At 46.1% G+C, this 15594-nt stretch overlaps 2 protein-coding genes across 2 annotated transcripts in view; both read left to right on the top strand.

Moving 5' to 3' along the window:
* The window catches only part of LOC119405083 (zinc finger FYVE domain-containing protein 9), a 316430-nt gene that overhangs the window by 45060 nt on the left and 255776 nt on the right, over positions 1-15594 (top strand). The gene's annotated exons all lie outside the window — the stretch shown is intronic.
* On the top strand, positions 1720-15200 carry LOC119405082 (transcriptional adapter 3-A). Its single transcript, XM_037671853.2, has 5 exons — positions 1720-2364; positions 3674-3823; positions 7084-7265; positions 8853-9132; positions 11661-15200. The coding sequence occupies exons 1-5, from the start codon at positions 2026-2028 to the stop codon at positions 11946-11948; spliced, it is 1239 nt and encodes a 412-aa protein (XP_037527781.1). The 5' UTR covers positions 1720-2025; the 3' UTR covers positions 11949-15200.

Here is a 15594-nt window from a genome sequence, read left to right as displayed (position 1 = left end):
GAATGTCACTTCGCTGCAACACTTGCGGTGGTTGTTGGTTCCAAGATCAGACGCAGAAAAAAGGTAAAAGTGGACGACCCCTGGCAACACTACCATGCTAAAAACAGTGTGATCACAGAAACTATGCCACATGTACGGTTGGCAAAAAAAAAGCCAGGCCTGCACGCAGCACAGTCACTGCGAAAGCTCGAAGAGCAAAGAGAGTTTGGAACAGGCTCTAGGAAGGTCGCTGTTCGAGCTTTCGCTGTGACTACGCTGTGCGTCGTGCGCAGGCCTGGCATTTTGTGTGTGTGTGTATATATATATATTGTGGCTCTGTGGTAGAATACTCGATTGCGACACGGTGGGCTCGGGCTCACATTCCATCCGATCCTGGATATTTTTTATTTACTAATTCACTTTTTCTTATTTCGCGCGACAGCGATTACGGACACCGGCGGTGGCAGCTGACAACTACGGCACTGGTGTTGTGATCTCATAACAGCTTTTGCTGTGAAACAAGCCACATTGTGAATGCATATTATGGGGGCTTTTTTTGTTGTTTTTACCACTATGGGTCCAACGTTATTTTCTGCTGCTGGGGTATCCTTGTGCATTCTATATTTTGTGACGCTGTAGGCACTGTTTAAGTCTCCAGAAGCATTCTTTTGCAAGTTAGCAAGCGTCTTCACTTCCCTTGCATGCACATGTGCATATCATCTGTTGCTCTCCTCTCTTCCTCCTCTCCTTCCGTATTGCAGAGGTACTTGACAAAACGTGTTGTTTTGTGGTACAGATTACAGTGCCTAGAATGCGTGTACTAGTTTCTGGGGTTAAGATAAAGTTTACTGGCACACTGCAGTTCCAGGAACAGCATTCCAGGAGCAATCTCGACTCTTTCTTGCCCGTGGAGCTGACTACCAGAGCACTGTAGATTGTGCCATTCCAAAATTGTGGTGTCTCTATCACATATTTCTACATTTTACTAGGAAGCTTTTAAAACACGACCCAGAAGGAAATCTGGCGCTGTCAAAAACGCGAATTTATGAACATTCCCGAAAGGGCCCTGCGAACGTGATCCGAAAGAAAGAAGAAAAACGTGGAAAAGGACTTCCTTCCTGGAAGACTTGGTTTGTCTTGGGCGTGGCTACGCAATTGCGAAAATTAAGTTCTCGTCAAATATGTGATCCCCACATTACCCACATTGCGGACCTCGAACAAGCTCATCCAGGCTCATCCTCAAGTATTAGTGACGTCATAACTATGATTGCCGCACGTGGCGCTGCCTACATTTTTGCGGACCAAGACGTACCGAGCCAAATACGAAGGCACAGACACGTTATGTAGTGCGTGTGGAGAGGAGGAGGAAACGGCTGAACATTTGATAATGTTCTGTAAAGGGCTTCACCCTACAGTCCAAGATAATGGCGCGGAATATTTCAAAGCATTGGGGTTTAGGGACAGTGAAGGCAAAATAGACTTTAAACGAGTAGAAATAACCAGGAGGAGGCTAACCGATTGGTGGCTACAATCAAGGCACGAGTGAATTGCAATCCTTGAATACATAGTGATAGTACTTAACCATGACTTAACTTTATGGCTAGGTGGCGTGAGCCGCCGCCCGATCTAAAGGGCACAGCCGTATACATCCATCCATCCATCCATCCTTGAAGGCGTTTCTAAATTCTACCTTTCTACTAACAGCAACAGTACACATACCTCCATTCTTCTCTATCAGTAATGGCGGCCGTTAGTCGTATTCGGGCTGATTGGCAACTGATGCGTTCTTTATTTTATGGTTGATGCGTGAGAAATGACGCTTCGTTCTCCATTTCGCCGCGGGACTTGTTATCGGAAGAGTTTGTACCGCTAATTGCCGCGACCTTCGCCACCCTTTCAAAACTGTTCGACTGGCCGACAAGCCAAGTGAACGCGGTGTGTCGCAGCGGTTTTTTTCTTCAAAAGCGGGGTTTCGAGGGGACGCCGTGGATCGCCGCTTCCGCGTTCTGTCCTGAAAGTCATATTGTGACACTGTGAAGTGCGCTCATGAAGGGCAAAGGCAAAGGTTCCGAGGAGTGTCCGTTGCAGTTCCCGGACGTGAGTCCCGTAGACCACGTTCAGGAATGCCCGCGCTACACGGCAATCGCGCAGGGAGACTCTACGGTCTCGCTCGAGGACTTGGAGCCGCTGCAGCTAGAGCTCGAGACGCTACTGGTGTCGGTGTGCGAGAGACGAAGGCGCTTGGCTCACGAGACGCAGCTATTACTATCGTGGCAGGAGAAAAAGATTCCCGTTGGCGGCAGCGGCGCACCTTCGGCACCAGGCAAACGTAGCCGAGTTTCACCCGATGGCAAGCCTTCCAAGAAGTTCAGGGACGGCGGAAAAGTAAGCAGGACACATCAATGTATTGAGCTGCTGGGCTAGTTGTTGAACACTGCTTAGTTCTGAAGAACGCGTCTTTCCTGTCCTGTGCACTTCTGAACAGCTTCTGCGCTCCCCTACGCAAGATGTGCAAGATCTGTGGTAGTTCTGGCATCTTTGAATGTGCTGCGATCTTTTGCATTGTGGGCTGCTTTGAGGCTTCTTGTGTGAATTGCTTACGTCCTGGGTACAAAGATAGGTGGTAGGTCTTAGGAATCCCAATCTTTAGAATCCCACTTCGGCATCTCACCTTTCGTCATTACTCCTGAATTGTAAGTGCGTTGACCACTGAACCAGTGCTGAACAATTTCTGATTTCGAAGGCCACAGAACCATTTCAGTGGTGCAAGCGATTCGAATGGATATGTATGGTATGCCTCCATACAGAATTTGGTAGCACCTTCGTGCCTAGCCGCTGTGATGCAGAAATGAGTGCAACAGCTAAGTTATACAATCTGACTGTTTCAAAGTATCCGTTTACATCAGTGACGAGATTCCCTGGTGCATTAGGATTTCTCAGCTACCGCAGCTTATGTTACCACGTGGTGGCTGGAACACTGCAGTCTCATGCACTGCATATCAGCTAGTGAAAAATTTGCCCGTTGAGTTTCTGCAGTCAATCAAACGTTACACTTGGCCAACCTGCGATGCGAGCTTATTGGCCATGTATAGCCTTGCGCTGTTAAGCTTGAGGTTTGCTGCCACATTTTGATGGGTGCGAAATGTAAGAAGGCTCGTGTACTTTGATTTATGTACACTATAAAGCTTTCTGAGTGGTTGAAATCAATCTAGAGACCCCCACTGGTAGCGTGCCCCACAGTCGCATTGTAGTTTTGGAAAGCAAAACCCCAGGATTTCTTTTTTCACTTTGCCATTGTCCAAAGCTAAAAAATGGCACGGGCCCCACATTAAATTACCTAGAGAGAGAAAGATGACAAGTCATTGGACAGGGAATGTCCCTGGAGTCAACATTTCGGCAACAGGAGTTGTCTTCATCAAGCAGCAGTGACGTATCTTGCATATCTTATTGAAACGATATTTGCAGTGACATTGCCTGTTCAACGATTTTTCATCACTTCATGCGTTGATTTTCTCCTGAACTTCTGTCGTATTTGGACTTGTAGAGAGTGAGTGCATTTTTGTGGATTGTTTACACTATTTTTCTGCCTCATTTTTAGATAAGTATTGAATATAGCTAACATATTATTGCTCGGTGTACGCGGTGTACGTGATCACTGCCGTAGGTTTTGACCCCGTTTGGTATCGTGCTACAGGTTTTCACAGGTGGGCGACCACCACGCAAGCAAGTGGCATCAAGCTCATCCACGTTGGCCACAGGTGTCACAACTGAGGAAGGGCCCTCAGTCGCACGTAATGATGCACCGAACCGTTTTTGGGCCTCGCTGGAACCTTATTGTGGCCACGTAAGCTTGTTTTTGTCTTATATGCTTACCATCGTAACAGACATTTCTTATGACTTTTAGTGCTCGTGTGTACACCAGACAGTTTGAACAGAGCATTTGTTGCACTCCTCTGGTGAGTGTTGCGCCAGTTTGCATGTGTTGAATGCTCTGAAGTGAGCACATGAGTTGACTGCCGCCTCCACTTACCTAGATATCTGGCTGAGCGGAGCATGCAAATCTGGCATTCGAGATGGACAAAAATACAAGATGGCTGCAGCCACTGCTGCGAGCACAGAGTAGGCCGTGGGTCTGCCAATTCACTCAATATGCTCCTTGAATCTTTGATACGGTGCCCTAAGCAACACGTTTAGGGTAAGAACTAAACACCAATAGTGTGGTTGTAAAGACGATGATTTGTCATTGAGTGTGCAAATGAATTGTTGACACGAGCCTTTGACTCAGCTGTTGTGCAACCTCGCAGCTTTGTGTGGCAATGCACCCGCATTTAGAATAGAAGTTACGAAAAGTAAAACGGCATCTTTAATGTCAACAATTACAAAAATTGCGAAACGGTTCTGCGGAATCCCGCAATGTGGTGGAAGAGTTCAGGAAGGTAAATTGACGACCACCCATTAGGCGTTGGTCCTGGGTTCAATACCCGGACAATGACGAATTTTTCAGCAACTAAGAGGCTTTATTTCTGAGAAATCAATGTGGATTTGCCTGTGGCTTCATGCTACAAATGGGTGGTTGTCAATTTCCCTTTCTTGATTGCAAAAATTGCAACCGTAAAAACTGCTTTGGCACTGATAAACTTGAATATGCTGTGCATATACTTTAGGATGCAATCTCGTCCTTCACTGCCCGGTGGTGTAGGAAGTCCCCAGCACAAGTCGAATGCTTAGCCTAAATCAACTGCTTCTCTGTTCAATCACTTCGGGAAAGCGGATGTAAGGGAGGGAAGTTGGAAGTAGAAAGACAGTCTGCTAGATCTGTACCATTTATGATACTGCTACATGTAGTATCATTGCGCTACCAGTGTGTATAGACGAAAGGTTAGCTTGAGGGGTACAATGAAGTTGACATAATTTAAAAATTTCTCCAGTAATTTCAGTTATAGTCTCTTACCACATGAGCTGTTGTGCTTCTTGATGTTATGACTTGTTATGTGCATGGTGGATGCACAGAGGAAAGAACAGGACACAGCTTCGCGTTTGTTGCTTCACAAATTGAGACATGCTGATCCGTAGTTGCAGTCATTTCAATATGGACTTGTCTTACTGTATAGCTAGTTTAACAAAATCTATATGAAAGGCTGTGTGAAAAAGTGACAACCAAAGTTTCATTGTGGCCTCTGAAATTATTATTCTTAGAATAGTTCAAATTAATCATATGCTAGAAATGCTCAAAATGTAGGTAATGTAAAAATGTAATGTACATGGCACGTACGCTTGGATCTTGTAACTTTTATGTTGCAAACAGCATGTGGAAGTTCATATATCTCTGTTGAAATGATCACAAAGAGCCCTGAATATGTTCTAAATAAAAAATGCACGAATAGTGCTGCAACAACTACGGTAAAATGTTTAAAGGGGTGGTTCCATCAAATTTCGAGGCTATAGCAAGCCTGTTGTGGGTTTCCTCTGTATGCGAGGACACTCCACATGAAGGGTCGGACACAGCAAACGTTTACAATATATTTTAATTCACTTCCAAAGTGTACCTAAATGCCCATTCTCCCGACCGAGACCCATCGCTAGCGCGCCAACACTGACGTAGCTCTGTAGGAAAGGCAACGAAAGTTGTAGTGACGTCACACCAGATCTGTAGTGATGTGAGTGACCTCCGGGTCTCCGCCACCTCCGCAACATATGTAGTGAACTAGAATATATTCTAGTAGTTCACTACAGTACTGGCAAAGCATCGGTTGCTGCATCACTCGCCGAGTTTCGATAGCTTCCTGGCTAAGTGCGTCGCAGCCTCGTGTGGTCACGTGACCAAGCCCCCTACACTGCTACGTCACTGCCCAACCTCGGCGCCCAAAAACGGAAACCGAAAGTTGTCCACATAAAAAGGCTATATTAAATTATTTAGCGAGAATACATGAATCTTGGTGCATGTATCATACTTCCTGGAGCTATAGAAAACGTTTACAGCAAAGAACGCGCAAGCCACAAATTTGGTGGCACCACCCCTGTAAGCTGAAGTCTATGTTTCACTGTAAGCAAATCGTGCAGTTTGTACTCGTGAATTTTCTTTTTTTTGTGTGTGTGTCTGTATGGCACTGCAAGTCTCTAATTCCCTCTTAATGCAGGACCCTGTGCACACCTATGTTAACGTGTTTGGTGCATTGTGAAAACGTGAAGACAGAAAAACAGAAAGCATAGGACGGGAGCTGTCCTGTGCTTTCCGTTTCTCTTTCTTTGGCTTTTCTCACTGCACTGAACACGTTATTTAAAGGGGTACTGACACGAACATTTTCAGTTGTCGTTTCTTTTGCGTCAGTTGAATGGCCAAGCCCTCGAGAGTCTAGACAATGTACTAGTAAGTGTGAGTGTGCCCTGAAGAATGATTACAACGTGTTTTTAAAAGCTAGCTTCTGTTCCTACTGTTCCCTGATGTCATGACAGAGCATGGGCTTCTCATCACATGCCTGCAAAAAATATTGTGACGTTTCCATGGCCGCTCCGCTCCGTGGCTCTATTGGTGATGCACAAGTGGCCATTTTGCATGTTTTGGTGCCAAATGTCATCACAACTAGCCATACTTTTGCGTGTAGTCACCAGTGTTGACACTGCAGCCTGACGTCATGCTAGTGTCTATGTCAGTAGGTGTGCCATGTGAAAAATTGAATGTAGTGTCAGAATAAAATATCGGTATTTCCTGGGCATCACACTTGCTCGGAGCCATCTCTCTATACAGGAGATTTGTATGGAGGAGTGAATTTAGCTTCGAAAATTGGTGTCAGTACCCCTTTAAATATCCCTGCTGTTAACGGTTTGTCACTTATACATGAGCAATTGCGGTTATACGAGTGTGTTGGTTGTCATTGCTACGCCTAGCCGGCTACTTATGAACATTATTGCCATTGCCTGAGATCAGTACTTTGCTTTAAACGACCTATGAATCCACCAACCAGTCCAACTTTTGGTCCTCTTGGCATACCTAGGTATCTGCTCTTATGCATACGCTGTTTTAGTGTTGGTGTGATAAGCCAGTTAGCTCTTGCTGTGCGTGTTCCAGCACCATGGGGTTGTCTCTGATAAGTGGCCACTCTGCAGGTGACGGCCGACGATGTGCGTGCCCTGGAAGAGCTGATGCGTGCCCGCGAGGAAGAGGCCTCGGAGTACCAGCGGGTGCCACCCCTTGGCCGCCACTACGCCCAGCGGTGGGCGCAAGAGGACCTTCAGGAGGAGCAAACCCAGGGGTCGCGAGCAGCAGGTGGTGGAGCCCAGGGAGCAAGGTGCTGTTTCAGCCCTTCTTTTAGAAGCCTGCTCTGTGTAAAGTTACGGTCAAGTCTTGCTGTATTCTCGCAACTAACGGGAATACAGTCTCATTACGTCCTATATGTTGTGGTGTTGTGGTCATATATCTGTTAGTTACAGATGTATTAACAGTTTGACACCTTAACCGTTTTGATATTGTTACGAGCCAGGACGAACAAGGAAGAATGCTCCATGAAGGTGATGAAGACGACGATTGTAATATGGTGCTCGCATTGTTGTTGCCGTTACACCGTCTTGCCTAAAGCTGCTTCTCCCTGTGTGCACTTTGTAAATACGTTTGTTTCTTTCTTTTGGATATTCGCACCCTCATGACATTTTGGTGGAGGTGCGGGGTATTGATCCCAGTACTTCTCGCAACTGATCTTGAGAAGTTTTCTCCTTAAAACAGTTATTTTTTAAAATGTCGGTATGAAATATTTCTCTTGTGCCAAGCAAGATCTTGCTGTTGAAAAGAGAATTGAAGCACATACGAAGTCAAATTAGCTTAACGAAGTTAATTTTTGATTACTCATGGAAAAAAGGCTGGCTACCTGCTAATAATTAATAACAAACAATACAATAATGCTGTCAGGAATTTTCAGCATTCTGAGAATGGTTTCCTCATTCACACAAATTTTGATCATTCTTTCAACGTCTGAATGAAAACCCCCGCTTGTGCATGACTGTTGCGACAAAAGTGTGCATAGACAACATCAGGAGTTGACACTGCTTCCTCTGTGCTAACAAAATAGTCTTTATATTTCCACTAGCACTTATTTTATTTTTGTCTCTCACCCACAAAAGCTGTTACATTGCTTAGCGCCGGTTGCACTGCAATGTTTGCGAAACTTCTCGATTATTTTAGACTATCCCGATAAGACTTCGCGCATGACGTGAGCAGTCGAGTTCACTATAGAGATCTCACCAGCAATAACACTGGAATTTTCTATCAGTCGTGTATAAAAGACAACACGCTTCCCTGACGATCAGATTACTAACAGCCGGTAACTGCGATCGCCAATATCAGTGTACAGCGTGCGTTCCTTGTACTAAGAGTTATCTAGTTTTCTGAGCACAAGTTAGCTCAATAATGAGTTTTGTCACTACCACGCGACAGTACTGCCATGCGCGCTTTTTTTTTTTATTTTAATGTCATTGGGCTTCACCCACAAAAACCTGTTACCACCACTTGTCGCAGGCCATGCCTCAATGTTTGGAAATTTTGAGATTATTTCAGACTGTTCTGTAAAGATTACATGCTGGACATGAGTAACTGAGCTTATTCTAGAGCTAACGCGGGCACCAGCGATAATGCTGGGAGGTTTGCTAAGGCCGACGCATTTCACAGGCGAGCTGATCAGTCAACTCCTGACGTCTGTGCTCGCTGTTATCATTGTACAGCGAGTGCTTGCACCTTGAGTCTTTCTTCTACTGGGCACAAGTTCGCCCTACATAATATTTCATCTTACCGACTACGTTTTGCTTTGTTCACTGCCACGACATGAAAAAAATCAATGCTGGAGATTGAAATTTCGCTTCTGTTCTTGTTCGGACGTCCAACTCAGGTCTCCGCAGCAGACAAGGGGTAGCCTGAACTGTGACAATGCATCGTCGGGAGGCAACAACAGCAAGGGAGGCGGCGGTGGGGAGCCCCTGGGGAGCCTGACACAGCGGCTCGTCTCTTGCCTGCTGGAGGAGAACCTCTTGTGCCCTCCCCTGGAGGACAACCAGCTGGGACCCCCTCTGGGTCCGAGCCCCGGCCTCGCTCAGCAGCTGGAGCGACGCGTTCGCCGAGAGCTTCGCGAGCACGGCCTTCTCACCGAAACCGACAACCCGGATGATCAGGTTGGTTTTGGATGCGGCCTGATTCGCACGGCCACCAAATACCTTGTCAAGTCACGGCACCAGTGTCCGTCTTACAGTGATACTCAACAGCAATGGGAAAAAACAGCAAAAACACCAGAATTATCCTTGGAAAATGCAATTGTTCATACAAGCAGAGTTTATTTCACATATTTTTTAACAGTTGGTTGTATTATTGGAGGAGTGTGAAACACGCGGCGGCTGCATACCAGCTGTGCATTGACGGCCATGACGTCAAGTGTCCATGCGGTGGAAGCAAGGTGCACTTTCCTGTCCCGCTACTTCCCTTTCTCCACCTCTCCTTTACATCGCGCTCTCCCCCTTTCACAAAGACGCTGAGACATGCCTCACCCAGGAGCATTTTTCGCTGCAGTTGCTGTTTGTACTGGTTCAAGGGACCATAGTTGGTTGGGAGACACGGATGACAGCTGGCATGGTTGGCACGCCTGTTTCTGGGGAAGGAGGAGGGTGTAAACGTCACTTCCTCTAGTTCCCGGCACGGCCACTAAATGTGGCAGTTTGGGAAAAATCTATTAAGTTCATTATTTTCCTTTAGTTTCTGCCTATAAACAAGGTTGTGCCTATAAACAATTTCAGTACTGAAGCTCTTAATTAGGCCGAAAATCTCGGCGACAAAATTTTGTTTAGTATTTCTTTAAGACACGGGCACTTTTTCATTGACTTATCCTGAATGCCAGTGAAGTTGACTGATGCTGTGAAAATCGCCAACACCCTGTTTTTTAAAAAGCAGTGGCGAGAAAAATGTTGTTCCATAATAGACACCAGCGACGTAGCACTTGACAGCTGTGTGAATTATATCTTACTTTATCAGTAAAAAATATTTAAAATACAGTAGACTCTCGTTAAACGGAACCTGAAGGGACCAAGGAAATGTGTTCCGTTTAACAGGAGTTCCGTTTACTGAGAGACGAACAGGAGTGCACAATCCAAATATGAAACCAATTATATTAGATGCAGTTGTTCCGTTTAAGCAGCAGTTCCGTTTAACAGATTTCCGTTTACTGAGAGTCTACTGTAATGAACTTCGGGGTTGTTATGTGCTGAAACTGTGTGGCACACTGCAGTGGGTCAGTGGATGACTCCGAAATTAATTTTTAACACTTGAAGTTCTCTCGGCTGGAATAACCATGGGTCCTCTTGCGAATTCTCAAGCTGTTGTCAGTCTATCCTACACAATGGCTGAGGGCTCATTGGGGCAGCATCTTATGCCTCTGGAGTATAGAGAGATCTAATGCTTGTTAGAATAATGGGCAATGAAGCAGTTGCTCATTGAGTCTTAGATGAGCACCTTCACATGCTGTCGAAGATGTTGGGAACTTTATTGTAATTGCAGTAGAAATTCCTGATTGACCTCGTAGACTGCTGCCACTGTAATCTGAATCAATGGGCATGTATGCAGCGTTCAAGTTTCCAGCAGATCATCTTGTGTTTTTGTCCTAAAGGTGTCTGTGTGGTGTTTTTATGTTGTTGAAATAATGTCTTCAGATTACTGACTCTGTTCATTTTTAAGGTTGCCTTACTAACTCTCCTTTGGGTGACAGAAGTCTGTCTGCCTACATGTAAAGAAAGGCATGTGCATGCAGCAATCTGTTTATTATCATCATCATCAGCCTGACTACGCCCTGTGCAGGGCAGAGGGCTTTACCATGTTTCGCCAATTAACCCGGTCCTGTGCTTGCTGCGGCCACGATATCCCCATGAATTTATTAATCTCATCTGCCCACCTAACTTTCTGCCTCCCCCTCGCACGCTTGGAATCCAGTTTTTGCTGTTATCTAAAACCACACCAGTCAATGCCGATATGAGGGCAACGAGGAAGTTGGGAAGTCCTGAATGTGACAGTTGTGAGGAAACCCAGTGTCATTCAGCAAGTGGAGCATTTTGAAACTTTGTATAGAAGGTACTAGGGAATGGAGGTTTGGTGCATGCATTGACAATACTGCCTTCTGTCGGTAGCGATGATGTGATGCTGGTCATAATACAGATTTATCAAGTTGCATGCAAGTGGTTGCGCGCAGGAGTGTTCTAAAATGCTTTTCTGGCCACTATGGTAAAATTAAACTACTGCTATTGTAGTGAATCGCCCTTTCTTTTTATGAATCCCAAAAGTTTTGCCTAAAAGCCTGAAGCCGTTGTAATGTTGCTGTAAATGCCTACAGCTTATTCAGAGATGAAAAATTCTGGAACGAGCGGTGTTGCTGGAACCAACGTTTCCACAATTGGTATTGCCTTTTTCAAGGCAGCAGCTTGAAAAAGACAAGACTACTTGTCGAAACATTGGCACCAGCAACACCCGTTGTTCAAGGATTTCTGATCCCTTCAAGCCTCCATCTCTTCCTGAACCTTCTGTCTTGTAACTTATTTAGTGATGGGGTTTATAAATGCATTTGCCTGTTATTCTTTTGTATGTGTCTCCGTCTGCATGTCGCGTTAAAAAGCAATCTGCAATTCACACTAATCCTGTGTGGAACTGCCTTCCGTTAACCTAGGTCTTGGCTGAGCTACGGAGATGCCAAGCAGAGCTCCGGAGCATCAGCAATCGAAACGGAGCTCAGCTCAATGCGCTTCTGAGACGTGCCCGCGAGAGCCTTGCCCAGCAGGAACTGAACCGCCGCTTACGGGTGGCTGACCATGAACTCCTCGACGCCTGGCGACGCATGGCTCAAGCACGACAGCGCAAGAAGACACCATCTAAGAAAGACCGCGACCTGGCTGCAAAGGCGCTGCGTGATCGACAAGCCCTCCTCAAGCAGCGACCATCATCTTTGCAGCGATAACCCCTCCTTCGAAAAGAAGTGTCAGTTGCTTGTCTATCTGCGTTTGCAACCTTTGGAACAACCTCTGTTTGTTTGGCTACCTCGAATCTGTCATCAGCCTCTTGGACTTGAGGTTCTAAGAAGGTGCAGGAGGGGAGGACACTGTGTCTTTAATGAACAAAGCATCCAGGAAGGAATGAAAGTTCGACGAGAGAGAGAAAGTGTGCCATCCTAAATTGCAACATAGTTGCTCCACTTGGGCATGGTAGACGTCCTCAAGTTGCATCCACAATTGGAACTCAAGACACGTGATCAATTGCATGGTGTGTTGCAGTGAAGACTAAGGGCAGCGAAAGAGTGTGTCTGCAAAATATGGTGCTGTCATCAGAACATGATGTACTGTACCTTTGAGTTTCCACTGGACATTTTTTCACACCTCTCTTTCGTGTGTGTGTGCATGTATGTGTGAAAGTTCATTTGCATGCTATAGATATACAGTAATCCCTCGTTAAAACGAAATCGCTTTACTCGAAATATCGCTTTATTTCAAATTTCTTCCGGTCCCGACCCAATCGCATGCATATTAAGGCGCATTACTCGAAGCGCGCGAAGAGCCTGATCCACTTAGAACGAAGTGGCGATCGGAGGTGTCGCCGAGCGGCGGCGACCCTTTTGTGCATACAGTGTCAAATTAGTGCCGCCGACGTCTCAAGCAGGCCCAAAACAGCCCACAAAGGTACCAAACCCACGACCCATTACCGCCTAGTAACGGGTACCAAGCGAATGCCCAATGTTCCCAGCTGTTTACAGTCGCCAATGGATTTTTCGGACAACAAAAATATGAACTTCGTGGATGTTTCGAACTTCATAAATGCACTGCCAAGGTTCCCATAGCACTAATACATTTTTGCGACCGATTTTTTCGGAAAGCTTTATGCTCTAAAGTTCGATTTTTCAGACTGAGTCACTCGTTTCGAGCCACACCGCATGGTTTTGAAAGCCGCCGTGTTGGATTTTCCACTGCCTGAGTGAACTTTGGCTTGGCTTCCAGTGTCTAATTGTGTATCCTCCAAGATTGGCAGTGCACACAATTTTGCAGTTTCGGAGGCCATGCCCGCTCTTCCTTAGCTGGCAAAACGCTCTAGGGGACGCAACTTTTCTCTTTCAGTCAGCCTTATCGTCATCATTAATACACTGGTAGGGTTTTTTTTTTGTGCGTTAGTTTTTCCAGTTGTCATTCCGCACGTGGTCGTACTCGTGGTGTGTCAGGTGTGTGTGAGACGTTGTGCGCATCAGATTTTTCTCTGCCGTCGCGGTGGTTACGGCGCTCGGCTACTGACTTGAAACAGGTGGGTTCGATCGCGACCGCGTTTCGATGGAGGCGAAATGCTGCAGGCTCGCGTACTGTGCGATGGCAGTGCAGGCTTAAGAAACCCGCACCGCGTCATTGAATTCCATCAACCAGACGAGACGTGACCGGCATCTTTTTGTGACCGGCGTCAAATTTTGAGTGCTTGGTACCATGGAGCCACCAACTGTGCCGCCCGCATCGGTCGGCGGCAGCAATCGCGAACGCTCTAACGATGTTACTTCAGCCCGAATACAACCAAATCTGCTCGTCCCCAAGCGTAACACGAAGCAGAGCATGACTGGAGATTTTTTAGGCTGCTCTGATCCAAGTACACTTCATTTTAATGTATTAACAACTTTTTAGGGCTATTTTGCCGTCACCGCCAGGTCCCCAAAATCGGTCGGCGATTGTACTGCGGAGCAAACGGTAGTTGTCAAATTCCACAGTGAAGCACGTCAGAACTATTAATTTCGGTCGTAATCGCATTGCTGGAGTCCCCCAAGATTGAATCTATACGAAAATAAAGTTTTCCTGGTGCTTTGCGATGGCAGAAAACGACGGATGCCGAAAAGTAGCCAAAAGACCACGCGCTGACCTGCGCCATAGCGTTGCATGGGGTGCGCTGTGTGATTGGCAATGTGATTGTGTTATTCAGAGTGCTTTTTTTTCACCTGAACAAAGTTTTGCTGCACTGAATACATTGTGTTCTGACTTCATCGCAGTAATAGCGCCATTAAAGCTTGACTGCTCTAGCTATTCTCGAGTGGTCGCTTATATCGAAATACCGCTTATAACGAATTTTTTCGCCGTCCCGCTGACTTTGTTATAACGAGGGATTACTGTAACTTGTTTTCTTCTGTTCATTGGCATCACATTATCGGAAAACGCATAAGATTGTGTGTGTTTGCATATGCATGAAAGTTCATCGGCATGTGGTGGATACAGCTAATGCTTTTTCTGTTCATTGTCATCATGTCATCACATTACTGGAAAACATATAAAAGGCAGCAGCACTGTACACGGACTTGAATCTGTCATTCCTGCTAGTTTGTAATCTGTACTCTCTATTGGCCTCAAAAAGTTTGTGCTATGTAGCATTATTGAACGTTTGCATGCAAGCTGACTGGAGTAGCTTGGCAGCTTTCGCCTTTCGGTTACCGTCAGCTGGTTCTGCAACTTGTGGGAACACACCGCAGAACGTGCCTGGATCTCAGAGTTGTTTCAGCCTTATCGAAGACACATCTGTAATGCACTAAAGGATCTGTACTGTACTGAGCACTCTACAGCCGGAATCACACTTGTCTAGAGCGGCCAGTCAGCCCATTGAGCTGCTGTTTTTTGCAAAAAATATGCAGAGACTGACGCCGTACTGTTACCAAACATAGTCCTACTGCATGCTAGGTCCGTGTGCTATATTTCAAGCATAAACGGAAACTTGTAGCTAACGCGAGGTAGCAGCTGCGAATGGCGCCAGAATCCACAGCCACGCACTCAACCGCTTTAGACAAGTGTGATTCTGACTGTACAATGTAGAGTGCTAAGAATAGGCGACTCTAGTTCAATAATGACAAACGGCCAGCAAGAACCCACTGCACAGGCCTATGTAACATAAGAGTAGTCTCATAAATGCCTCATAAATGTTTTGCCACGTTTTTGCTTTACCTTTCAAAACCCCCGAAATTATAACACGCGAATCGCTTTACGTGGAGCCCCACCTAAGCTTCCTCCACAGGTATGCTTGTCGCTCGCTGTGTTCCCTGCACAGCTGTGCAGCGAAATGACAAACCACACCTGGAGCTTATGCTTGGTCACTCTCTCACCAGTATATTTAGTCACCAGTGCACTTTAGTATTGCACTACCTCTGGGATCAGCCTTCTTTTGTGGCCGCATCTAATTGTCGTTCTCTAAAACCTAATAGACCAACAGCACATCACCCTCCACCCCTACAGTCCGCGCCCCCAACTGTGGAGACGGTGTATATTGACCCACCCCCCCTTTCTACACCATAGGTGTAGAAGGTGTGGAGTTACTCAGGCTGCCCCCCAAGCTTTTACAGTTTGTATGCATTTATACACGCACGCATACAAACATTAAAATGGTCTGAACTTGAGCTTGTTGGTAAGGCTTTCATATCATGAAAGAGTGTGGACCCACGGGATGAGAACGACTGCACGAAGTCATGTCTTCATCGTCCTGTGTGTACCCGCCGTTTTGTGATATGCGTATACAGGATCGTCAGATTCCTCCTCTCCCGTCTTCCGAAATATCCTGGCTACACCCCTGAATCACACATGCGATCAGATGTAAGCTGTTGG

The sequence above is a fragment of the Rhipicephalus sanguineus genome, chromosome 9 (assembly GCF_013339695.2).
Source record: "Rhipicephalus sanguineus isolate Rsan-2018 chromosome 9, BIME_Rsan_1.4, whole genome shotgun sequence".
In the NCBI taxonomy this organism is placed as follows: Eukaryota; Metazoa; Arthropoda; class Arachnida; order Ixodida; family Ixodidae; genus Rhipicephalus; species Rhipicephalus sanguineus.
This window is presented reverse-complemented; position numbering and strand designations above follow the sequence as displayed.

Coding starts and splice junctions, on each gene's coding strand:
- LOC119405082 (XM_037671853.2), top strand. CDS start 2,026: ATGAAGGGCAAAGGCAAAGGTTCCGAGGAGTGTCCGTTGCAGTTCCCG. Junction 7,266..8,852: donor GGTGGAGCCCAGGGAGCAAG/GTGCTGTTTCAG, acceptor CGTCCAACTCAG/GTCTCCGCAGCAGACAAGGG. Junction 9,133..11,660: donor CCGACAACCCGGATGATCAG/GTTGGTTTTGGA, acceptor CCGTTAACCTAG/GTCTTGGCTGAGCTACGGAG.